We start from the raw sequence: 26,022 nt of genomic DNA on the forward strand, positions 1-26,022 counted from the left end.
TCAGGCAGCATCACCTTGTCTTCCAAGCCCCTTCACCGTCCATGCTCTTCAGGACCCTGCCCTCTGCACAAACTCTGTGGGCGGGTGGATGTTGGTCATCTTCTCCCCACATGAGGCTAATCTCCACTGTTAACTCTGTCCAAACTACCTCCAAACCCTATGCTGTGCTCCTGACTCCCACATTTCTCTGCTCCTGCCCTAATTCCCCTCAGACTTCTCAGACTCCTAAGACCTGCTTCTCCTCTTGGTTCCCTTTCTGGCTGAAAACACAGACTTCCACCTGGGCATTAGCCCATCTCCTCCCCCACTCACCTCCACATCCAAGCAGTCGCTACGATTCAGCTGCCATCCTTACGGACGCCTCCTCCTTCCCCCTGCCCCTGTCACGTTCAGGCCCCACAGCCTCCTGTGTGGATCACAGCATCTGCTGCCCAGTGTGCTGCCTGCCTTGCCATCTCAATCCCTTTTACTAGCTCTTTTACACTGCCTCCAGGGATCTTTCTAGAACACCATTCTCACGGTGTTCCTGCCCTGTTGAAAGTTCATTGGTGCCGGCTCCTGCCCTTCCCCTGTTCAGGTTCAGAACAGCTCTCACTCCCAGCACCCAGAGACCTCATAGCCTGGCTCCTGCCTGGCTCCTCACTACCCACCCTCCGTGCTCTCACTGCGCAAAAGCCTCTGGAAGTTCCCCGGATGTATCGCGGTTCCACAGCTTCGGCACATGCTTTTTTCTCTCTCTGTGGAGCTCTTGATTCTCCCTTTTAATCCAGTTATTTTTACTCTTAAAACCTTCCCCGGTGTCTCCAGCACAGATCAGATGCCCCTCTTGGCTCCATCACACTGGGTTCCTTCTCTCAGGACACATATCACCTGCATTGCAAATGTCTTTCCCTGTGACCACCTCGAGGGCAGGGACTCTCCGTCACCATCCCAGTGTCTGTCAAAGGGCTGAAATGAAATACTTTTTTTTTTTTAAAGAATAGTTTCTTCTTGCCCTGGCCGGTTTGGCTCAGCGGTTGAGCGTCGGTCTGCAGTCCAGAGAGACCCAGGTTCGGTTCCCGCTAAGGGCACGTACCTCAGTTGCAGTTTGTCCCCGGCCCTGGTTGGTCGTGCGGGTGGCAACCACTCTATGTGTCCCTTTCACGTCGATGTTTCTCTCTCTCTCTCCCTCCCGCTCTATCTGAACAAAAAATGGAAAAATGTCCTCAGGTGAGGATAAAAAAAAAAAAAAAGAATAGTTTCTTCTTTAAAAGGGGAGAGAGAGAGAAACATCTATGTGAGAGGGAAACATTGATAAGGCTGCCTCCCAAATACCCCCTACTGGGATCAGGCCAGAAACCCAAGTTTGTGCCCTAACTAGGAATCGAACTGGCAACCTACTGGTGCATGGGACGATGCCCATCCAACTGAGCCACATCAGCCAGGGCATGAAATCCTTTTGAAAGGAAGCAGGAGAATGAATAAATAAACAATAGAGCACACGTTTAGCAAGTCCTAAGTGCCTGGTACTGTTCTAGGCACTTTGTGTGTATCACTCATTTAATCCTCATAGCAGTTAAGAGGTGAGGCCTATCATCACCCTCATCTCCATTTTCTGGATGAGGAAACTGAGAGCGCACATAGGTTCAATAACGTTGCTCAAGATCACACAGCTAGTAAGTGTAAGAGCTGGACTTGAATCCAGGCAGTCTTGTGCCAAAGTCTGTGCTCTTCACCGCTGTACTCGACTGCCTTTCTAAGGGAACGTGAGGAATGGTGACAAAGACCGAGTCAAAAACGGGGCCCAGAGAGCTCCTTGCTACAGGAAGGCCCGCTTATCAATGCACAATGCCCTCCGCTTCCCAGGTTGGCTTGAAACGAGCACCACGGAGTCTTTTTCTTTGCACCCAGGAAGGTGGCAAGAGTCAGCTCTCTGTTCTTCCTAATGGCAGCCTGTGTGGTGTCTCTGGGGGCAGACTCCCTACTTTTGAGCCTCCCGGGCTGTGTGAGCTTCGGCAAGAATCTTAACCATCTGATCCTCACTTTCCTCGTCTATAAATTATAGCACCTACCACTGTGAAAAAGAAAGTGAGGTAAGGAATGAACATGCATAGCCCAGTGCCAGATACATGGGAAGCGTTTAACAAAATGTACATTTTATTACAATAGTTGCTTTGGAGACAGTACAAGATTCAAGACTCGGCCCAGCCAGTGTGGCTCAGTGGTTGAGTGTCAGCCCATGTACCAAGAGGTCGCTGGTTTGATTCCTGGTCAGAGCACATGCCCAGGTTGTGGGCTCAATTCCCAGTGCAGGGCTTGCTGGAGGTGGCCAGTTGATGTTTTCTCATCGATATTTCTATCTCTTCCTCTCCCTTCCTCTCTCTAAAAAAAAAATCAATAAAGAAAAAATTTTTTTAAAAACAAAACTGTTCAAGACCTAGCTGTATGACAATGAAGGCTGAGTTTCCTGTCCCTCAGAGTTCCCCAATAATTCTAATTTTAGAATACCATGTGCTTCTTACCAACTCAGAAAAATCTTAAGATCTAGTGATTTGCATTTATATAATTTCTGTATTTGTTTATTGAATGCAGGGGAGAGGATGGAGCTCCTATCTAGAGTTATGGGTTCTGATCCTGGCCCTGCCACTTGCAGGCTCTCTGGTCCTCAGTTTCCTCATCTATAAAATGGAGAAAATAAGGCATACCTTGTGTGATTATTCTAGGAGTAAAAAGGGAACATGTGAAAACGCCTGCAAAACAAATAGCGTTTACTATAAAGTTGGGTGTTTATTATTAATTATTTTTTTTAATCCTCACCCAAGGATATTTTTTCCACCGAGTTTGAGAGAGAGTGGAAGGGTGGGGGGAGAAACATCGATGTTAGAGAGATTGGTCGCGTCCCCCAGGCGCCCCAACCAGGGCCAGGGATGGAACCTGTAACCGAGGTACATGCCCTTAACCAGGAATCAAACAAGTGATCCTTTGGTCCCCAGGCCAACACTCTAACCACTGAGCACACTGGCCAGGGCTTGTTTTTTGTTTGTTTGTTTTTTTGGTATGTGCCCCTAGCGGGAACCGAACCCGGGACTCTGGTCCACAGGCCAGTGCTACAACCGCCGAGCCAAACTAGCCAGAGCAGGGCTGTTATTTTTTTAAGGTGACTCCAAAGATGACTGGTGGGAAAATGGTGTAATTAATAACAATAACAAGGCGTGGGACACAGAAGGAGGAAAGGAAGGTTTTGAGTGGAGATGATTATAAATCTGGCTGTGTCTCCCAGTGAAATTTTTTTTTTAAAAAGAACAATAATGGCAACAGTAATAATGTGAATTTTATTTCTTTTTAAGTCTTTCTGTTCAACTAGAGAATTAGAGAAGTTTCTCTCTTCTCCTACTATGAAAGCCATGTGGCTGGATAGCTTCTGGTGGTTCTTTCATGAAAGGTACCAGGTAAATGCAAATCTGATTACTTCTCTCCATCACTTAAGTTACTTTCCTGTGACACAAACCCTAACCTCTTCACCATGAGCCATAAGCCCCTTTGATTCCATGGACCCCTGCTGAAGCCTCATCTGTCACCCCACGCCATCCCCACCCATGCCTCACCCTTATACCCTGTGCTTTAGCCATTACCCCAAAGTCTTGCAGCTCCCCTGAGCTTTAGTAACTATTCCATGTCACAGGGCTGGTCAAGGGCAGGGCCAAGAGTAAAGTCAGGCCCTCCTGGTCCAGAGTTAGGGTGCTTTCTTCAACACTCTGCCCCTCTGTATGTGTTTTATAAACCCTATAAAACAAATTACGGTATTATTTCCCAAATAATATGAGGTTAAATATCTTGACAATAAGATTCCTAAAAATTGGCTGTTTTCACTCTAGTAATTTCTTCTCTATTTGTATTCCTGGTAGCCAAACAAAGAGCTCCAGAATAAGCTGTTCGACCGGATATCCCAATGCTACGCCTTTCTTTTGTTTCGTGAATCCAGGTCCCGCTTTGAAGAGGCTATCTTAAAAGTGAGTATCAACCACTGTTTAGAAAAAAAAATCACATGAGATAGCTATTCACTTCTAATACCAGTGGAATGCCCTTAACTTTCTTTCCATAAAGGAGTAATTAGTAAGTTGTGTATATATTCATACACTGACTTGTAATGTAGCAGTTACAAAAAATGAGGTAGGTCTGTATATACAGAGTAGAGCAAAAGTAGGTTTACAGTTGTTTGAATGGAAAATAATACAATAATTAATTAATAATAATAATAATACAAGAATAAACTCTGTTTCAGCACATACAACTGTAAACCCCACCCTGTAGTGATTAGGAAAGATATAATGATATATTTTAAGTGAAAAACAAAGCAATTTATACAACTCTATGTTAAGAATAGATATACATATGTATATATATTTATACGTGCCTGTGAATAGAAAAAAAATCTGGAAAAATATTTACCAAACTCTTAGCAATGGTTATATTCTGGGAAATAAGGTTATAAGAGACTTCCCTTTCCATTCTATATATTTCTGTAGTATTTAAATAAGCATATAATTTAAAAATTAAAAGTAGAGGGGTGGTGGGGGAGAGATAAACCACAGAACTTATATGCATGTATGCATGAACAATGGACATGGACAACAAAGCTGGGGACAGGGTGGGGAGGGAGGGAGGAATCAGTAGGGGAAAAAGGAGAAACATCTGTAACAAAAAATAAATTAATTAAATTCAAAAAAACAAGTAGAATATACATATTTATTTTTTATATACGAGTGTATGTATATGTGTACTAAAAGGATTGCTAGCCGTGGCTGGTTTGGCTCAGCAGTTAGAGCATCAGCCCACAGACCAATGAGCTGCAGGTTCAATTCCAGTCAAGGGCACATACCTTGGTTGTGGTTCATCCCCGGCCCTGGTTGCCAGGGCTGTGCAGAAGGCAACCAGTCAATATGGCTCTGTCACGTCGATGTCTGTCTCTGACTGTGTGTGTGTGTGTGTGTGTGTGTGTGTGTGTGTGTGTGTGTGTCTCTCTTCCTCTCACTCTGATGATAAATAATGAAGTATCCTCAGGTGAGGAATAAAAAAAAAGGGATTGCTAAAAGAAAATATTAAGTGAATATTTACCTGATTTGAGGGTGGGGAAGGACTTTTAAAATATGACCCCAAATAACCATAAAGGAAAAGACTGATTGATTTAATTACATACATTTTTATTTTTAATTTTATTTTTGAATCCTCACCCAAGGATATTTTTTTGTTTATCTTCAGCTAGAGTGGGAAGGAGGGAGAGAAAGAGAAAGAAACATCGATATGAGAGGGACACATCGACTGGTTGCCTCACGCACAAACCGACCAGGGCTGGGGACGAACCACAACTGGGGTACGTGCCCTTGACTGGAATCGAACCCACGGTTCATTGGTCCGCAGGCCGACATTCTTTTTTTTTTTTATCCTCACCCGAGGACATTTTTCGATATTTTGTTCAGATAGAGTGGGAGGGAGGGAGGGGGAGAGAGAGAGAGAGAGAGAGAGAGAGAGAGAGAGAGAGAGAAAAACACATCGACGTGAAAGGGACACATCGAGTGGCTGCCACCCGCACGACCCAACCAGGGCCGGGGACAAACTGCAACCGAGGTACGTGCCCTTAGTGGGAACCGAACCCAGGTCTCTCCAGACCTCAGGCCAGTGCTCTAACCGCTGAGCCAAACTGGCCAGGGGCCACAGGCTGACATTCTAACCACTGAGCCAAACTGGCCAGGGTATTACATACATTTTTTTGAAAATTACTACAGACATAGTTAAAGGCAAATGAGAAATTATGCAAAAATACCAGTACTATATATGTCACACAACATAAAAAAACTCTTACAAATCAATAAGAAAAAAATGAAACGCCCCATAGACCAGTGGAAAATACATGAACTAGAAATTTACCAGGGAAGAAACACAGATGGGAAAAATTTCATCCTTAAGAATAATAAAAAATATGAATTAAAACAATAATAACTTAATACTCTTTTTACCTGTCAGCATAGTTTTAAAACGGCAATTCCCAGTGTTGTTAAGGATATAGGGAAATGGCACTCGGACCTGATGAGTGGGAAGTGAATTGATATAATTATGCTGGAAGGAACTTATTCTAATTAAGTGACCACTTAACAAGTCACTTAGGTTTTCTGTGCCTCGGTTTCATCACCCATAAAATGGGGATAATGATGCCTTTCTCACTGAGTTGTCCTAAAGATGAAATGAGAAGGTGTTTGTAAGGCATCTGACATATCACCCAGCACACGATAAGCCCCCAATATATCATAGCTGCTATAATTAGTAGTATTATCATTCCATCTTTTGGAAGACATAAATTAATATTCAGGAAAAGCTGCTTTTATTCATGCATGCATCCATTCATTCAATCAACAATTTTAACTAATATGCCAAACAATGAAATAGTTTAATAAATAAAAATAATTATTCAGCATAATTTGTAATGCAAAGTCTTGGAAACAAGACAATATCCACCAATAGGGGATGTTTAAGTAATTTTGATATGGCCACTTAGCCCATAATGTTATAAAGGTAACTATTGGGGGAAAAAAATCCCAAAAAGTTTATAATAACTTGGAGAAGTGTGTATGTTATAATGTTAAATGAATAAAGCCAAATTATAAATGTATAATTTCAGCTCAACCATAGTTAAGAAACAACAGTACCACTTGTGTATAGAAAAAAAACCCAGTGAGTAGTACTTACTAGTATCATCTCTGGGTGACAAGAAGATAGCTAGGTCACATGTATCTTGTCGTTTTCTGGACTACTGTTTGGCCAGTTGCAGAAGCGGCTGAGCCACAGACCACGTCCAGAGGAGCTGGAGGAGAGGGTGCTGGCCTAGCATAGCATGGTGCTTGTGAAGTGCTTCCCAGGGAGGGTAAGGAGTCCACGGAGCTGTGGGGCAGTGCAGATGGAAATTGCTTCACTCATAACCAGGAAGGCAGCATGGTGTCAGGTAGAGAATTTTATCACTGGTCCTTTCTGACGTCAGGGGCTCTTTCTGGGTTTAGAAATGTCCAGAATGTTGCCTGAGCTCTGCTTTCCCCCCAGAGGTTGCCATCACTTCTGAGCAAAGCCCTGTACACTAGCTTCTGCTGCTGCTTCCCACAGTCCTGGTTCAACACACATGAGTTCAAGTCTGAGATCTGTAACACCATGAGCCTGTGGATTTCAGGTAAGAGGTGGCTGCTTTCTACTAGGGAAAGTAATCCTGGAACTCCTTTTTCCACCTGAGTATATTATTATTTGCCTCACACCCCTTCATTGAAGCAGTTGTCCTTTTCTCCTTGACATTAAAAGAAGTAAAGTGTACAGTTAGAGCCAAGAGTACCAACTTTTCTGCTTCCTCAACATAGTTTTGAGACATTCCTTATCCCCTTTTTGTGTCCAGCTGCCTCTACAGGTAGCAGGTTTGAGCACAGCCCCATTTGCTGTGCAGAAGTCAACCTTGTGCTGTGGGTTGATGGACCCAGAACTCAGGAATCCAAAAGCAGTATGCCAGTTAGAACATCCCACCCTTCCCCACCCCCTCCCCCATGTGATGCCAAGTGGCCCAACTGTGTAGTCCCCCTCTGTCTGCAGCACACACCATGCAAGTGTGATGTTTGTTTTTCAAGTATTTTTCTGTCTCCTTTTCCACTCCTCCTATCACAACCCAGACATTTTTAAGGTCACTAAAAGGTCCATTTACTGAGAGGTTCCTATGTACTAGCTACTCTGCTAAGTAAGCACTTTTCACATTTCCTACTGTGCTGGCGGTCTCCAAGATTACTCTCACATTAGGAGATTTGCTAAGAGAAGTCACAGGTTGTATTCATGGCTGAGATTTATTATAGCGATGTGGTAAGGCTGCACAGCCAGACTGCAAGGGAGAAGCTGGGCAGAGGTGGGAGGAGTTCCTGTGCAGGCTTCCTTCTGCTCCTCCCTCCCGGAAGGACTTATGCAGAACCCTCTCCCTTTTGCAACACAAATGTAGCAACATGTGTGATGTTTCTGTCCGGAATCCCACCAGAGAAACAGTACCCAAGGTTTTTGGTAGTGGTGGTGGTGGTTTTGTTTTTTGGGGTTGGTTTTTTTTGTTGTTGTTGTTAATCCTCACCTGAGAATATTTTTCCATTGATGTTTAGATAGAGTGGAAGGAAGGGAGGAAGAGAGAGAGAGAGAACCATCAATGTGAGAGAGACACATCGATTGGTTGCTTCCCACACGTTCCTGACCAGGGCCAGGGATTGAACCCACGTACCTCCCCTTGACCTGGAATTGAACCCATGACCCTTTAGTCCATGGGCCAATGCTCTGACCCAGCGGTTCTCTTTCTTTTTTTTTTTTAATCCTCACTCGAGGACATTTTTCCTTTTTTTTTTTTGTTCTTCAGATAGAGTGTGGGGGGGGGACATCGAGTGGCTGCCATCCGCACAATCCAACCAGGGCTGGGGACAAACTGCAACCGAAGTACATGCCCTTAGCAGGAACCTAACCCGGGTCTCTCTGGACCGCAGGCCGACGCTCTAACCGCTGAGCCAAACCAGCCAGGGCTGACCCAGCGGTTCTCAACCTGTGGGTCACGACCCCTTTGGGGGTCGAACAACCCTTTCACCAGGGTCGCCTAAGACCATCAGAAAACACTTATTTCCAATGGCGATTCATAATAGTAGCAAAATTACAGTTATGAAATAGCAACGAAAATAATTTTATGGTTGGGAGTCACCACAACATGAGGAACTGTATTAAAGGGTTGTGGCATTAGAAGATTGAGAACCACTGAGCCAAACCGGCCAGGACAACGCCCAAGGTGTTTTTGGGAGCTGGTCATGTAGATACCTCTATCATGTACCCAAATTCCAGAAAAGCAGGTATTCAGCATAAGCCACATTGTTTTACATGCAGCCTAGGCACAGTGAACTACTCTTATCCACTAGGGAAAATACTTTCCCCACAGCTTTATTGAGATATAATTGATGGGCCCTGGCCACTTTGGCTCAGTGGTTGAGCGTCGGCCTGTGGACCAGAGAGTCCCAGGTTCGGTTCCCGCTAGGGGCACATACCACACACACAAAAAAAATGAAGGTTTTTGTCTAAAAAAAAAGCAGCCCTGGCTGGTTTGGCTCAGCAGTTAGAGCGTCGACCTGCGGTCCAGAGACACCCGCGTTCAGTTCCTTCTAAGGGCACGTACCTCGGTTACAGTTTGTCCCCGGCCCTAGTTGGGTCGTGCGGGTGGCGACCACTCAATGTGTCCCTTTCACATCAATGTTTCTCTCTCTCTCTTCCTCCCACTCTATCTGAACAAAAAATGGAAAAATGTCCTCAGGTGAGGATAAAAAAACAAAAAAAGCCCTGGCTGGTTTGGTTCAGCAGTTAGAGCGTCGGCCTATGGTCCAGAGAGACCCGGGTTCGGTTCCCGCTAAGGGCACGTACCTCGGTTGCGGTTTGTCCCCAGCCCTGGTTGGTAGTGCGGGAAGCAGCCACTCGATGTGTCCCTTTCACGTCGATGTTTCTCTCACTCTCTCTCTCTCTCTTCCTCTCTTTCCCTCCCACTCTGTCTGAACAAAAAATGGAAAAATGTCCTTGGGTGAGGATAAAAAAAAAGAAAACCGTTAAACAAGAGATATAATTAACTTGTAACATTGTGTAAGTTTAAGGTACAAGGTGGTAATTTGATTCAGATATATATTGCAAAATGTTTACCCATAGCAAGGTTAGCTAACACCTCCTTCACCTCACAGAATTCCCATTGTTTGTGGTTGTTATGATGAGCACATTGAGGATTTACTCTCATAGCAACTCTCAGGTAGACAGTACAGTATTGTTAACTGGCACCATGCTGTACATCAAATTCTGAGAACTTGTTCCTCCTATAATTGGAAGTTTGTACCCTTTGACCAACATCTTCCTATTTCCTCCACCCACCAGCTCCTGGCCACCTCCATTCTACTCTCTGCTTCTGAGTTCAGCTTTTTAAGATTCTAAACATAAGTGAAGTCATACAGTACTTGTTTTTCTGTCTCACTTATTTCACTTAGCATAATGTCCTCAAGGTCTGTCCATGTTGTCACAAATGGCAGGGTTTTCTTCTTTTTATGGCTGAAAATATTCCATTGTGTATATATACCACATTTTCTTTACCCATTCATCGTCATTGGACACGTAGGTTGTTTCCATATCCTGGCTATTGTAAATAATGCTGCAATAAATAAGGGAGTGGAGATGTCTCTTCAAGACAGTGATTTTATTTTCTTTGGATATGTACCCAGAAGTGAGATTCCTGGATGTATGGTAATTCTATTTTTAATATTTTTAGAAACTTCCACCCTATTTTCCATAGTGGGTGTGCCAATTTACATTCTCACCAGCAGTTCATAAGAGTTCCTTTTTCCCACATCCTTGCCAGCATTTGTTATCTCTTGTCTTTTTGATAATAGCCACCCCAGTGGATAGAAGGTAACATTTCATTGTGGTTTTGTTTTGTATTTCCTTGATGATTAGTGATGTTGAGCACTTTTTTTTTTTAAGGAAAGTTGATTTTTTTTTCTTTATTCATTTTTCTTTCTTTCTTTCTTTCTTTTTTTTATCCTCACCCGAGGATATTTTTTCTTTTTTTTTTTTTTGTACAGATAGAGTGGGAGGGAGAGAGAGAGAAACATCGAAGGGACACATCGAGTGGCTGCCACCCGCACGACCAACCAGGGCCGGGGACAAACTGCAACCGAAGTACGTGCCCTTAGCAGGAACCGAACCCGGGTCTCTCCCGACCGCAGGCCAACGCTTTAACCGCTGATCCAAACTGGCCAAGGCTCTTTATTCATTTTTAGAGAGAGAGGAAGGTAGAGGGGGAGAGAGATAGAAACATCAATGAAAGAGAACATCAATTGGCTGCCTCCTACATGCCCCACACTGGGAATCTGGCCCACAACCTGGGCATGTGCCCTGACCAGGAATCAAACCGACAACCTCTTGTTTCACGAGTCAACTCTCAACCACTGAGCCACACTGGCCGGGTGAAAGTTGATTTTTTTTTTAAAAAAATGTCTTTATTGTTTTTTTTAGAGAGAGAGGTAGAAATGTCAATGTCAGAGAGAAACATTGATCTGCTGCCTCCTGCATGCCCCCTACTGGGGATCAAGCCCACAACCCAGGCATGTGCCCTGACCAGGAATCAAACCGGGACCTCTCAGTCCATGGGATGATGCTCATACCAGCCATACTGTTGAGTACTTTTTTATGTACTTCTGGGCCATTGTATGTCTTCTTAGGAAAAATGTTTCTTCAGGTCCTCTACCTATTTCCTAATTGGATCATTTGTTTTGCTATTGAGTTATATGAGTTATTTTATACTTTGAGTATTAACCCTTCATCAGATATATGATTTGCAAATATTTTCTCCCATTCAGTAGATTACCATTCCATTTTGTTGTTTCTTTTGCTGTCTAAAAGCTTTTTAGTTGGATATAGTCCCACTTGTTTATTTTTTTTCCCATTTATTTATTTATTTATCCTCACCCCAGGATATTTTACATTTCTCTTCAGACAGAGTAGGAGGGAGAAAGAGAGAGAGAGAGAGAGAGAGACATCGATGTGAGAGAAACACATCAACTGGTTGCCACCCACACAACTGCAACCAGGGCTGGGCACGAACCGCAACAAAGGTATGTGCCCTTGGCTGGAATTGAACCCAGGATTCTTTGGTCCACAGTCTGACACTCTAACTGCTGAGCCAAACCAGCCAGGGCCCACTTGTTTATTTTTGCTTTTGTTGTTTGTGCTTTTGGTTCATGTCAAAAAAAAAAAGTTGCCAAGATTAATGTCAGAGAGCTTTCCCGCTAGGAGTTTTATGGTTTCAGGATCTTACACTTAAGTCCTTAATTGAATTGATTTTTGTAAGTGGTGTAAGATAGGGGTTTAATTTCATTTTTTTGCATAGGACTATCCAGTTTTCCCAATTTATTGAAGAGACTGTCCTTTTCCCATTGAGTATTCTTATCTTCCTTTTCAAATATTAATTGACTCTATATGTGTGAGTTTATTTCTGTTTCATTGAGTTCTTTGTCTGTTTTTTTGTTTTTTGGTTTTTTTTTGGCCAGGACCATACTGTTCTGATTTCTAGAGCTTTGTAATATAGTTTAATATCAGAGGGTGTGATTCCTCCAGCATTGTTCATTTTCCAAGATTATTTTAGCTGTTCAGGGTCTTTTGTAGATCCATACAAATTTTAGGGTGGTTTCTTTCTATTTCTGTGAAAAATGCCTTTGGTATTTTTATAGAGATTACATTGAATCTATAGATGGATTTGGGTAGTATGGACACTTTAACAATATTAATTTTCTTGATCCATAATCATGGGATATCTTTCTATTTATTTGTCTTCAGTTTCTTTCATCAATGTCTTATAGTTTTCAGTGTATAAATATTTTAATTCCTTTGCTAAATTTATTCCTAAGTATTTTATTGTTTTTAATATTACTGTAAATGGGGTGGTTTTCTTTATTTCCTTTTTAGATACTTCTTTGTTAGTGTATAAAAACACTGTTGATTTAAAAAACTTTTTTTTTTTTCTGTATTGATTTTAGAGAGAGGAAGGAAGAGGGAGAGAGATAGAAACTTTGATGAGAGAGAACATTGATTAGCCGACTCCTGTATGCCCCACACTGGGGATTTAACCCACAACCTGGGCATGTGCCCTGACCTGGAATTAAACCAGCGACCTCTTGGTGCATGAGTCAACACTCGACCTCTTGGTGCATGAGTCAACACTCAACCTCTGAGTCACACCGGCCGGGCAACCCAGTTGATTTTTGTGTCTTGATTTTGTGTGTTGATTTTGTATCCTGAAACTTTACTGAATTCATGTATTAGTTCTAACAGTTTTTTGTGGAATCTTTAGGGTTTTCTATACATAATAATACCAAGTTATCAGCAAATAGAGTCAATTTTACTTCTTCCTTTCTGATTTGGACATCTTTTATTTCTTATCCGTGCCTAATTTCTCTGGCTAAGACTTCTAATACTATGTTGAATAGGAGTGGTGTAAGTGAGCGCCTTAGTTTTGTTCCTGATCTTAGAAGAAAATATTTCAACCTTTCATTGTTGAGTATGAGGTAGCTGTGGGCTTGTCATATATGGCCTTTATTATGTTGAGATTTATTCCTTCTTTTTAAAAAACTTTTTAAAAAAAGTTTTTATCATGAAAGGGTGTTGAATTTTGTCAGAGATTTTTCCTGCATTTATTGAGATGAACATGTGGTTTTTATCTTTCATTGTATTGATGTGATGTATCACATTTATTGGTTTGTATATATCATACTATCCTTGTATCCCAAGGATAAATTCTGCTTCATTGTGGTGTGTGAACCTTTTAATGTTCTGTTGAATTCTGTTTGCTAGTATTTTGTTGAGGAATTTTTTATCTATATTCATCAGCAATATTGGCCTATACTTTTCTTTTTCTATGGTATTCTTATCTAGGTTTGGTATCAGGATAATACTGATCTTCCAAAATGAGTTTGAAAGTATTCCCTCCTCACCCAGCTGGTATGGCTCAGTGGACTGAGTTGAGCATCGTCCATCCCATGGACTGAGAGGTCCCAGTACGATTCCTGGTCAGGGCACATCTCCAGGTTGCAGGCTCAATCCCCAGTAGGGGGCGTGCAGGAGGCAACCAATTGATGTTTCTCTCTCACATCAATGTTTCTATCTCTCTTCCCTTCCTCTCTCTCTAAAAAAATCAACAAAAACATATTTTTAATAGACAGAAAGTATTCCTTCCTCTAATTTTTTTTGGAAGAATTTGAAAAGAATTGGAGTAAATTCTTTAAATTTTATTAGAATTTATCTGGTCTTGGGCTTTTCTTGATTGGGGTGGAAGGTTTGATTACTGACTCAATTTCCTTACTCATTTGTCTGTTTAGATTTCCTGTTTCTTCAATGATTTAGTCTTGGTAGGTTGTATGTTTCTAGGAATTTATCTATTTCTTCTACTTAGGGAAAGTTTTATATCAATGTAAGAAACTGTTTACCAGCCAAGGTCCCAGATGCCAGCTAAGGGCCAATCTTGCAAGCAGGCCTTTCTGAGGATAATAGTCTACTATGTTAACTCTTTTCTGCACACCCATTTAATCCTCTTAACATACGAAGGATCAAAGAAATTCAAAAGCAAACAAATGGGGGAGCAGCCATTCAGATCCACGCATTCAGATTCAGTACCACAGCAAAGCTAGGTCTGTGACCATTATGCCACTCTGCCTCCTATTCTCTGACTCTTTCTGTTCCTCCTTCCTATTCCCCTTTTTTTCCAACGCTGTGCTTCCTTTTCCTAATTCATCCCAATAACAAACCTCCTGTCTTCTTACTTTGTCCAGTAGAAACAACAGCAGCTTTGCATAGAGACTCAAATTTCTCAATTAATCCTTTGTCTTTTCTTTCCTAAAGCAAAGAACTTAGGGAGACAGTGGAGTCCCTCTAAGTCTGAGAGTTCAGGTTCCAAGATCCCAAGACTCTGAAACACATTTCTTTAAAAGAAAAGCATTAGTCCCATAAACATCACTGTCAAATACTTAGGGTGAACTCATTTCTGGTACTTAGCTAAGTGTGATAATATGTTGAACAGAATTTACTAAGTACCTATTTATTATGTTCCAGGTTTAACACTAATCCCTGGAGGTAGAAAGATAAATAATACCTGCCCTCAGTGAGCTCATAGTTCAGTAAAAGCAGAGGAGATAGATAGGAAAACAAATAATTACAGTGCCTTCACACCTGCATAGCGTGTCACAGGGTCACTCGTCCGTGGTATGATCTGATCCTTATACCCATGCTGTCAGGAGGGCAGGGTGGGCATCACTGTCTGCATTTTCCAGATGAAGAAACCAAAGCTTCCTAGAGAGGAAGTGACACCCAAGACCACAAGGCAGGTGTAGGACAGGGATAATGCTTTCTGGAAGCCCAGCCTCCCCAGGACCAGCAGGGGCATCTCTGTCTTCTTTTTCTGCCTTCTGTTCTCTTTTGCAGTTTTCATGATCACTTTTGACTTCTCTTAGGTATATATCCTTGCCCACAGAGCTATGAAAGTTGGGACTACTCAAAACTGGATCCAGAGAGATTCTTGAGAGAAGAATTAATGATGCAAAGAAAAAAACTGATAAAGGGTAAGATACCACTTATGGTTTTCTGCCCCCTTTGCCTGGGTCATGCCCAGCCACCATCTAGTTGGGGTAGGGAAAGGCCTTAGTATTAAAATCCTCAGGCCAGGTTCTCTCTCATCCATCCCCAAACTAGCCACCATAATGACTGAAATGTTAATTTATGAACTGTAGTTAGAGTGAGCACAGCATACTTGTTGGGATGTAGGGGGTAGTATTTTATATTATAATAGTAGATGCCAGTTATTGAGTGTCTACTGTGTGCCAGGCACCATGCTCAGTTCTTCATCCTTTTTATTTAATCCTCACAAGTTGAAGTACACACTAAATCCACAGATGAGGAAACTAGAGTTCATAGAAGCAACTTTCCCAAGGCAAACCTTTTATTTGCACTCAACAGACACATAAAGAGTACCATGTGCTAAGCACTGTGCTAAATAAACACTAGGATCACGCGTGGAGACAAGCACAGTGCCCACCGTGTGGTCTATTGGGAAATACAGGCAACACAGTTATACTGCAGTGAATTGTGCACTATGATGGGGAATATGGGTGCTAAGTGGCATGGGAAGGGGTACCCAGTGCAGCCCTTGAGGGTCAGTAAGTGGCAGTTAGGCTGAGATTTATTTATTTATTTATTTATTTTTTAATTTTTTTTTTTTTAAATATATTTTTATTGATTTTTTTTTTTTATCCTCACCCGAGGACACTTTTTCCCATTTTTTGCACAGATAGAGTGGGAGGGAGAGAGAGGAAGAGAGAGAGAGAGAGAGAAACATCGACGTGAAAGGGACACATCGAGTGGCTGCCACCCGCATGACCAACCAGGGCCAGGGACAAACTGCAACCGAGGTACATGCCCTTAGCGGGAACCGAACCCGGGTCTCTCTGAACCGCAGGCCGATGCTCTAACCGCTGAGCCAAACCGGCCAGGGCTTTATTTTTATTTTTTATCATCCTCACCCGAGGACATTTTTCCATTCTTTGTTCAGATAGAGTGGGAGGGAGAGAGAGGAACAGAGAGAGAGAGAAACATCGATGTGAAAGGGACACATCGAGTGGTCGCCACCCGCACAACCAACCAGGGCCGGGGACAAACTGCAACCGAGGTACATGCCCTTAGCGGGAACCGAACCCGGGTCTCTCCGGACCGCAGGCCGATGCTCTAACCGCTGAGCCAAACCGCCAGGGCATTAGGCTGAGATTTAAAGGATATGTGTTTTAGGCTGGTAAAGGGGAGGACTACTGTTCCAGACAGAGGAAACAGCATGTGAGAAGACACAGGCATGAGGGAAACAAGAGGCATTCCTCAAAGCAACAGCGGGAGGATTGTAAGGGATGACCAGCCCATGGGTGGTTTAAGCAGGATTCAAACTCAGGCCTGCAAAGTGTGATCTAAGGACCAGCCTGCTGCATCAGCATCTCCCTAGACTGGACAAATCAGACTCTGCAGTTTACCAATATCTCTCATTGATCTAAAAGCGCAGTCCAACCCTAGCCGGTTTGGCTCAGCGGTTAGAGCATCGGCCTGTGGTCCAGAGAGACCCGGGTTCGGTTCCCGCTAAGGGCATGTACCTCAGTTGCAGTTTGTCCCTATCCCTGGTTGGGTCGTGCTGGTGGCAACCACTCGATGTGTCTCTTTCACGTCGATGTTTCTCTCTCTTCCTCCCACTCTATCTGAACAAAAAACGAAAAAATGTCCTCGGGTGAGGATAAAAAAACAAAAACACAAAAACAAAAAAATATAAAAGCACAGTCCAGTTTGAGAAGCCCTGGTGCAAGGCACAGGGAAGAGAATACGTGACAGCCTAGAGAAGTGAGTGGCTACAGTGACTGGCTGGAAATGAGAACAGCCACCCCTTACTCAGAGCCAGGCACTTCCGTGCGTTACTTTTCTACACGCTTAGTTACTGACCAACCTAATAGGTTTGTTTTCCAAGCAGTCATCATAGACACACAGGAATTTCAGAATGAAAGAAGTCTAGCCTGTAAATTGTCTTCAAATTTACTGACATTTCAATGAATACTAAATTTAACATCTAATGAGATTGATAGATTGTTACTTTTTAAAGTATTTAATCCAACATTTATTCATTTCTATTTTGCTGGGTTCTGAGTTTTTTGTTTTTCTTTTGAAGTCTTTTTTTTTTTAATCCTCACCTGAGGATATTTTTCCACTTACCTTCAGATAGAATGGGAGGGAGGGAGGGAGAGAAGGAGAGAGAGAGAGAGAGACAGAGACAATGATGTAAGAGAGGCAGATCTCTCTAATAGCTGAGCCAAACTGGCCAGGGCTGAAGTCCTTTATTTTTTATTTTAATATGCATTGAGTACTTGTCCTTTGTACTCTGCATACATTATTTCCTTTAATTAGCTCTCAGCCCTGAGGTAGTTAGTATTCACACTTTTTTTATTGTTGAAAGTATTGCAGATGTCCCCCTTTCTTCCCCATTGAGTATTCACACTTTTTAATGGGAACAGAGAGGTTACTTAACTTGCCCAAGGTTACTCAGTATGTAGTTCTGGTTTGCCTGAGGCTGGTGTATTACAGATGTCCCCCTTTCTTCCTTATTGAGTATTCACACTTTTTAATGAGATCAGAGAGGTTACTTAACTTGCCCAAGGTCACTCAGTATGTAGTTCTGGTTTGCCTGAGGCTGTTTCTCTTGCTGTAGCTATTGCCTCCAGGGAGGGGGCTGTCCCAAAGTTTTTGGTCTGCAATGCCACCCCAGGACATGAAGGAACTGAAGAATAACTGTTGCCTGAGGGTCTGCGAAATGAACAAAAGACACAAACAGACTAGACTGCAGCCCCCAAAGTCCTGCAGCTGTTTATTTTTATAGCCAAAGAGATTGCTGTGGTCCCAGTTCCTATCAAGATAACTAATCTATTTCCCCTGCTAGTTCTTCTTGTACAAACCACCACCCCCCTCAAAGGTCAGTGCTGCTCTTAAGAATATCTCATCCTTCCTGTTTGCAGGCAAGGAGTGGCATACCTGTGTGCAGGACACGCTCTGAATTGTTCTTATTTATTTATTTATTTTTTATCCTCACCCGAGGACATTTTTCCATTTTTTGTTCAGGTAGAGTGGGAGGGAGAGAGAGAAACATCGATGTGAAAGGAACACATCCAGTGGCTGCCATCCGCACGACCCAACCAGGGCCGGGGACAAACTGCAACCAAGGTACGCGCCCTTAGCGGAAACCGAACCCGGGTCTCTCAGGACCGCAGGCCGACGCTCTAACCGCTGAGCCAAACCGGCCAGGGCTGAATTGTTCTTAAGGATTGAGCAGCACTCCAAGGCATTGTGTGCAGAATATCCTTGTTAACCCTTGTGTGAGTCCATCTGTGTGCGGAATAAACTCACATATATTCTACAAATAACTTTTTTTCTTCCCTAGGAAAAGAGATGTCCTTCCTCTCCTCTAAAACATACTCTTCCCAGAAATCTGTCCAGAACAAGCAAGTCCCCTTTCCTCAGGTGAGTGGGGAGGCACAAGCCCTTGGAGCCCCGTAAGCTTCAATGACTTCTGGTCAGTCCCACATCTCTGCACTCCCTACCCCATCATCTTGGGGAGGGGCCCTGAATTTTCCCAAGTTCCAGAGCATGGGTACACTGAGGGTCAATAACAGTACTGACCCAAATTCCTCCAGCTTGTGCCCATACCTGCTAATACCAGATCTCAAAGCCCGCCCCTCTCTCAGATATTTCTGGGTATCCCCGGATGGAATCTCACTTTGGCTCGAAAACTGGCTCTCCTGCTGCTCTGTCCCATCATCGCTAAGCTCTCAGTGTGCAGAATCTGAGTAGCAGGGTGACCACGTGGGGTAGAATGGTTCCATCTCCTCTGGTGAGGAGGGAGCCCCAGAGCAGTATTACTTTACCCCCATGCCAATGATAGTCACCTAGCCTTATACACTCAGTGGATGGTAAAAGGTCTGAGGCGGCGGGAGATCACAGCCACAACACAAGGCCAGTGTAGAGCAAAGTGGCTTTGTTGCATGTGCCTGGGTGCAGGTGGGCTGAGCCGAGAAGGGTTCAGCTTCAAATCAAGGTTGGGGTGTCTTTTAGCTTCCAGCAGTTCCTGCTGATGTACTCTGGCCCACTGTCTACTTTGCAGTAGGACTGGTCTGGTATCTCATCCAGCATCTGCTGGGTTATCCATTGCCTTGCAGATAATCCGGATAATCCTTATCTGTACTCAGCAGAAGGCTGAGCAAAGGCCATGCAAGCAACACAATGTCCACAGTTTCTGCCTTTTACAAACTTTTATCCTTACCCTTTAAAATATTACTCACCCCTTTCATTGAGCCCTTTTAGGTGGGTGCTGGTCACAATGTGAAAATAGATGGAAAAGTACTTTGGACAGTCCACCATCTACAGATTTTCTTTGCATATATCCCCTCTAGTCCTTAAAACGTTTCTGCCAGGTCGGTAATGATTATTTGGCAAAGGAAGGAATAGACTCAGGTGATCATTTTCCCTAGGCCACACAGATGACTTTAGCTGACATCAGGACACTGTCAGTCTGAGTTCTCTCTACATCATTATGCTGCCTCTCCAACAAGTAGGAGAGTCTTAATAACTCAAACTAAGCCAGTCTCTGCATTTATTCTCTGCTCTACTGTAGAGCTTGCTGAGGCCTGTTAAGAATGAACATGAGTCTGGCTAGTGTGGCTCAGTGGTTGAGCATCGACCCATGTACCAAGAGGTTGCCGGTTTGATTCCCAGTCAGGACACATGCCCAGGTTGTGGGCCAAATCCCCAGTGGGGAGCATGTAGGAGGCAAACATCTCTCATCGATGTTTCTGTCTCTCTCTCTCTCTCCTTCTCACTTCTTCTTTCTCCAGAATCAATAAAGGAAAAAAAAAAGAATGAACATGAGCCCTGGCTGGTTTGGCTCAGTGGTTAGAGAGTCAGCCCACGGACCAAAGAGTAACAAGTTCGATTCCAGTCAAGGGCATGTACCTCGGTTGTGATTCTCCCCAGCCCTGGTCGGGGTCGTGTGGGAGGCAATCAATTGATGTGTGTCTCTCTCACATCGATGTTTCTCTTTCTCTCTCTGTCTCTCTCCCCTGCCCCCACTCTATCTGAAGATATTTGAAAAAATATCTTCAGGTGAGGATTAAAAAAAAAAAAGAATGAACATGATGCTTCATTGAGCCCCGAAAGTATTTTCTCTCTAACAAATCCCAGTTACCAATTCAACACTATAAACATCAGTAGCTGTTGGACAACCAGCTGCATAGTGTATGGGAAGTCCTTTCTGCTTTCTTCTTCCTAATCAAATAACATATTTATATAAAAGCAAACTGGTGGTTGTTAAGGCTGGTGGACTGCTTGTCTGCCACTTGGTGGGCCATCTGTTTAGCATCACTAAACTCCTACTCATCCTTAAAGACAGAATAAAAGTGTCTACTCTCCTTGGAAACCCTCCAGCTCTCCCCCAGACAGAATCCAGTGTTCCCTTGCCTGGCCAGCGTGGCTCAGTGGATTGAGCATCGTCCCGTGGACTGAGAGGTCCTGGTTTGATTCCTGGTCAGGGCACATATCCAGGTTGTGGGCTTCATCCCCAGTAGGGGGCATGCAAGAGGCGGCCAATCAATGTTTCTCTCTCTCTCTCTCTCTCTCTTCCTCTCTAAAAAATCAATAAAAACACTTTTTTAAAGAAAGATTCCAAAAAATAAATAAATAAATAAAAATAAAAAATAAAATAAAAAAAGCCCTGGCCGGTTTGGCTCAGCGGTTAGAGTGTTGGCCTGCGGTCCCGAGAGACCCGGGTTCGATTCCCGCTAAGGGCATGTACCTCGGTTGCAGTTTGTCCCCGGCCCTGGTCAGTCGTTCGGGTGGCAGCCACTCGATGTGTCCCTTCACGTCGATGTTTCTCTCTCTCTCTCTCTCTCCCCCTCTCTCTCCCTCCCACTCTATCTGAACAAAAAATGGAAAAATGTCCTCAGGAGAGGATTAAAAAAATAAAAATAAAAAAAAAAAAGAAAGATTCCTATCCTGGTCAGATTGGTTCAGTGGTTAGAGCATCTGCCCACAGACCAGGGAGTCCCAGGTTCAATTCCGGCCAAGGGCACGTATCTTGGTTGTGGTTTGGTCCCGACCCTGGTAAGGGTCATGTGGGAGGCAACCAGTCAATGTGTCTCTCTCATGTTGATGTTTCTGTCTGTCTCTCTTCTTCCCTCTCTCCCTCCCGCTGTATCTGAAGATAAATGCAAAAATATCCTCCATCCCTGGCCAGTTTGGCTCAGTGGTAGAGCGTCAGCCCATGGACCAATGAGTCTCAGGTTCGGTTCCAGTCAAGGGCACATACCTCGGTTGCAGTTTGGTCCCAGTCCTGGTAGGGGTCATGTGGGTGGCAGCCAGTCAATGTGTCTCTCACATCGATGCTTCTGTCTCTCTTCCTTTCTCTCCCTCCCACTCTTTCTGTAGATAAACAGAAAACATGAGGATTAAAAAAAGAAGAAGAAAAAATACCCTTGGGTGAGGATTTAAAAAAAAAAAGAGTTCCCCACTCTGTCTTATGCTTCTGGCCTACCATTAGTTGGCTGCACTGTCTTGTTCCCTTCCTCTACAGAAAGAGAACCTCCGATTTTTATCTGGGCATGCACATGGCCAGATACAAGATTACATTTCCTAGCCTCCCCATTACCCATGTGTAGCTGTGTGACTAAGATCTAGTTAATGGGATATAGGTGGATGTGCCACATGGCAGTGTCTGGGAGTCTTAAGAAAAGAGCTCATGTGAATCCTTTGCCTCTGCTGTTCTCTCTGTTCTGCTGCCTGGAATGTGAATGTGATGACTGGAACTCTAGCTGCCATTTTGGACCCTAAGAACAGGGTTTCTATCTTAGGAAAGGTGGAACCATGAGCCGGAAGAAGTTGGATGCCCTAAGGACTTATCCCAGCAGAAATACTATATAAGCCCTGTATTATCTACCTGACTATTATGTGGGAAAGAAATTTCTACATAGTTTGAGCTACTGTTATTTTGAGTCTCTGTCACTCACCTACAGACCTAATCCTAACTTATATTGCCTCGCTAATAAATATGTGATACTTTCTACACCTTAGCATAATTATCTACTGTTGTCTTCCCTGCTGGACCGGGAGCTCCTCTGGGCAAGGACTAGGTTTCAGGGTCTTGCCAGTGCCAGACACATTAGTGGTTGGCTCAGTGAAATGTGGTGATTGCAATATTCATGGAGCACTTCCCACGAGAGGCCGCTCGTGCACTTTGCACGCATCAGCTGACTTAATCTTCATAAGGACCCCACAGGGAAACCAGGGCAGTCAAGAAGTTCGATGACTTGCCCAGGATCACCAGCTGTTGCGCAACAAGGCTGGCCTGGAACCCCAGTCTGCCTCAGTCCCCAGCCCATGAGTTTCCTACATCAGCCGCTCCTCCCCACCACTCTCCCGGGAGAGAGGACTGAGTTGTCAAACCGTGCCCGAAAGCTGTCCCTCTACAAGAACAGTCAGAAATGTCTATGAAATAGCCTGCAGACTTTTTGTATTCCTCTCACTATCAGTTTTTCTAATTTTTTTTTCCTATTCCCTGGAGGCAACTAGTGGAAATTCAAACAGCGAAAGAGACACTTTATCCAAGGATCCGGAGGATACCTCACAAATGCAGAATACCGCGAAAGGTATAGTAACTGCCTAAAAGGGAAATGTAAGCTTCCGGTTCAGTTATTGTCTCCAAACCCTCATGTTTTTGGTTTATTTCAACATAATTTTTATTTATTTTTTATAAGTTTTAAAATTTTATTTATTTATTTATTTTTAGTAATTTATTTATTTTTGTTACAGGTGTTTCTCCTTTTTCCCCCACTGATTCCCCCCTCCCCCTTCAACATAATTTTTACCTTAGTTTACATCCAAGTTCTAGCCTGGGCCCTGGCACCAAGTAATATCTTTTGAGAGGCTGTAATTGTCTTTTCAGTTCAACAAGCACTTAATTAAGTTCCACTTTTGTAATGATGAGTCCAGCACAGCACTAATATCTGTGGGAAAGAGAGGTTGTTGGCAGTGGAAGAAATAAATCTAAGGCATGATTACTGCTCCTCTCCCCATCAGAAACCAGCATTTACTGATTCTTGCCTGGATGTTAATTTATAAAATTGACTCAGTGATTACCCAGAGGGGTCAGTGTCATAGAAAGAAGAATCTGTTATTCACAGTTCTGGAAACCAGAGGCATGGCTTACTATGGCTTACCTGCAGGGCCATGGGATAAAATGCCAGTGAAATTGTATGCATTTACCTGAGCTACTTCCTCTAATACCTCCCAATAGTCTGAATACGCCCAGACCCCAGGCACCCCACACTGACAGGAAGCGAGGTCTGCCATATGCTCTCAGCGTCAGTCAGCAGGCAGAAAGGAGCAAGGGGAGGGCGTTTCCTTGAGAAAGACAGGCTATAACTGGGTAAACAGTTTAGGGTCGGCTAGTTTCGAATAATTCTAGCAGGCTTTTGGGGGTACAGGGGCTTTCCCTAGTGGTGTGGCACCTGGCCCTGGATGGATTTAGGTCAGGGGAAATACTGGCTTGGTGTGTGAGAGTTAGATAAAGGGGGTGGTTCAGAGTATGGGCTCTGGATCACAAGGAAGATGTAAAGAATTTTGGCCATTAGTTTGGCCCTATAATTAATAGATGTCAAATAGACAAATACAGAACGGAAGAAAACACAGTATCAATGTAGACAATTTCATGTGTCATTATTCCAAAAAATTAAACTATTCCTTTTCTTTTATTTATTTGTTTATTGATTGATTGATATGTTTTGAAATTGATTCTTAGGGAGAGAGTAGAAGAGAGAGAGAGAGAGAAACATCAACTGGTTGCCTCCTGTAGGAGCCCTGACCAGGGATTGAACTTGCAACCTTTTGGTATATGATGTTCCAACCTACTGAGCCACACCCATCCAGGGCTATCCTTTTTCTTGATGGAGAAATGGAGGCTCAGAAAAGTTAGTATGTGAATTATATCTCAATAAAGCTGTTATTTAAAAAAAACACTTGGGCACCATTGAGAGGTATGTATAGTCAGGGTTCCAAATACAGGCATACCTCAGAGGTATTGCAGGTTTGGTTCCAGACCACTGTAATAAAGTGAATATAGCATCCCACATGTTTTATGTAGTCTTTTTATTTTTATTCAGATTGTTTCCACCTTGTAACTCTTATGCATAGTGCTGCTATGGACATTCGTGTTCAAATTCTTGTATAAGCAAGTTTTCATATCTCTCGGGTGCATGCATACCTAGGAGTGGAATTGTTGAGTCATGTTTAACATTTTATGGAACTGCTAGACTACATTCCAAAGGGATCATAATACATATTTTAAAGAATGTAAGAGAAGGAAAGGAATCTATTATATTTACTATATATCATCAGATATACAGGGTGGGACAAAAGTAGGTTTACAGTTGTTAGTCCTCACCTGAGGATATTTTTCCATTGATTTTTTTTTTTTTTTTTTAGAGTGGGAGGGAGGTAGGGGGAGAGAGAGAGAGAAAGATCAATGTGAGAGAGACACATTGATTGGTTGCCTCCCGCACAACCCCCACCAGGGCTGGGATTGAACCTGCAACCCAGATAGGTGCCCATGTCCGAGAATCTAATTGTGCCTTTGGTTCAAGGGCCAAATGAGCCAGGGTGAGAATGTCTTTATTTAACTTTCATTATTGAAGGATATTTTTGCTGATACAGAATTCTGGGTTGACAATTCTTTTCTCTCAGCAATTTAAAATGTTGTTCCATAACCATCTGATGAGAAATCCAGTCTTTGAAATTGCTCCCTTTCTGTGTGATGCATTTTTGTCTGGCTGCCCCCAGGCTATTTACTTTGTCTTCGTCTTTCAGCTGGTTGATGATGGTGTGTTTAGGCCTGGGTTTGTTTGAATTTAACTTGTTTAGGGTTTGCAGAGCTTCTTGAGTCTGTAAGTTTGTGTCTTTAGCCAAATTCGGGAAGTTTTCAGACATTACTCTCAAATAAATTTTTTGTACCACATACCTTTTTCCCTTCCTTTTTGAGACTGATAAACACAAATGTTAGACCTGTTGTCTCATAAGTCCCTGAAGCTCTGTTAATTTTTTCCAGTCTTTTGTGTCCACTTGTTCAGATTGTGTGCTATAATAAAAATACAGATTTGGTTTTTATCCCCAGTTCCTGGCATAGAGCTCCTAAAACCCTCAGAATTTTCTGAGCCATAGGAGTGGCTTTTGCTATTCATAATGAGCATCTCTCAGCTATATCTGAGGATATGCTAATAAGATGATGTCTCAGGTTGGGGCTGCAGAAAGCTTCAGGATGCTGTCTGGTTACCAGAAAGACCAAATATGATTAGAGGGTGGGAACTTTTAACCCCACTTCCCACCCCCAGTCTCCAAGGAGGAGAGGGGGCAGGAGATTAAGTTATAAAAATTCTTGGATTAGCCCTGGCCATTTTGACTCAGCAGTTAGAGCTTCGGCCCACAGACCAGAGTCCCGGGTTCGGTTCTTGTTAAGGGCACGTACCTCGGTTGCAGTTCATCCCTGGCCCCTGTTGGGGTCATGTGGGTAGCAACCAGTCGATGTGTCTCTCATGTCGATGTTTCTCTCTCTCTTCCTTCCTCTTTCCCTCCCACTCTATCTGAAAATAAATGCAAAAATGTCCTCGGGTGAGGATAAAAAAAAAAATTCTTGCCCTGGCTGGTTTGGCTCAGCGGTTGGAGCGTTGGCCTGTGGACCACAGAGTCCCGGGTTCAGTTCCCGCTAGGGGCACGTACCAAAAAAAAAAAATTCTTGAATATATGAACTCCAGGTTGCTGAACATATAATGTTCTAGAAAGGTGGTGATGTGCCTGAAGAGAACGTATCATACT

General features: G+C 43.3%; 1 protein-coding gene across 1 annotated transcript in view; it reads left to right on the forward strand.

Annotated features, from left to right (window-relative positions):
* The window catches only part of FAM227A (family with sequence similarity 227 member A), a gene marked incomplete at its 5' end in the record, with an annotated part of 63,606 nt that overhangs the window by 13,353 nt on the left and 24,231 nt on the right, over positions 1-26,022 (forward strand). Inside the window, 6 exons of the mRNA XM_036250771.1 lie at positions 3,327-3,428; positions 3,885-3,989; positions 7,069-7,192; positions 15,048-15,155; positions 18,551-18,630; positions 22,721-22,805. Of these exons, the coding sequence (XP_036106664.1) occupies positions 3,327-3,428; positions 3,885-3,989; positions 7,069-7,192; positions 15,048-15,155; positions 18,551-18,630; positions 22,721-22,805 (604 nt within the window). The remainder of the gene's footprint in view (positions 1-3,326; positions 3,429-3,884; positions 3,990-7,068; positions 7,193-15,047; positions 15,156-18,550; positions 18,631-22,720; positions 22,806-26,022) is intronic.

This window comes from Molossus molossus, unplaced genomic scaffold (assembly GCF_014108415.1).
Source record: "Molossus molossus isolate mMolMol1 unplaced genomic scaffold, mMolMol1.p scaffold_m16_p_10, whole genome shotgun sequence".
In the NCBI taxonomy this organism is placed as follows: domain Eukaryota; kingdom Metazoa; phylum Chordata; class Mammalia; order Chiroptera; family Molossidae; genus Molossus; species Molossus molossus.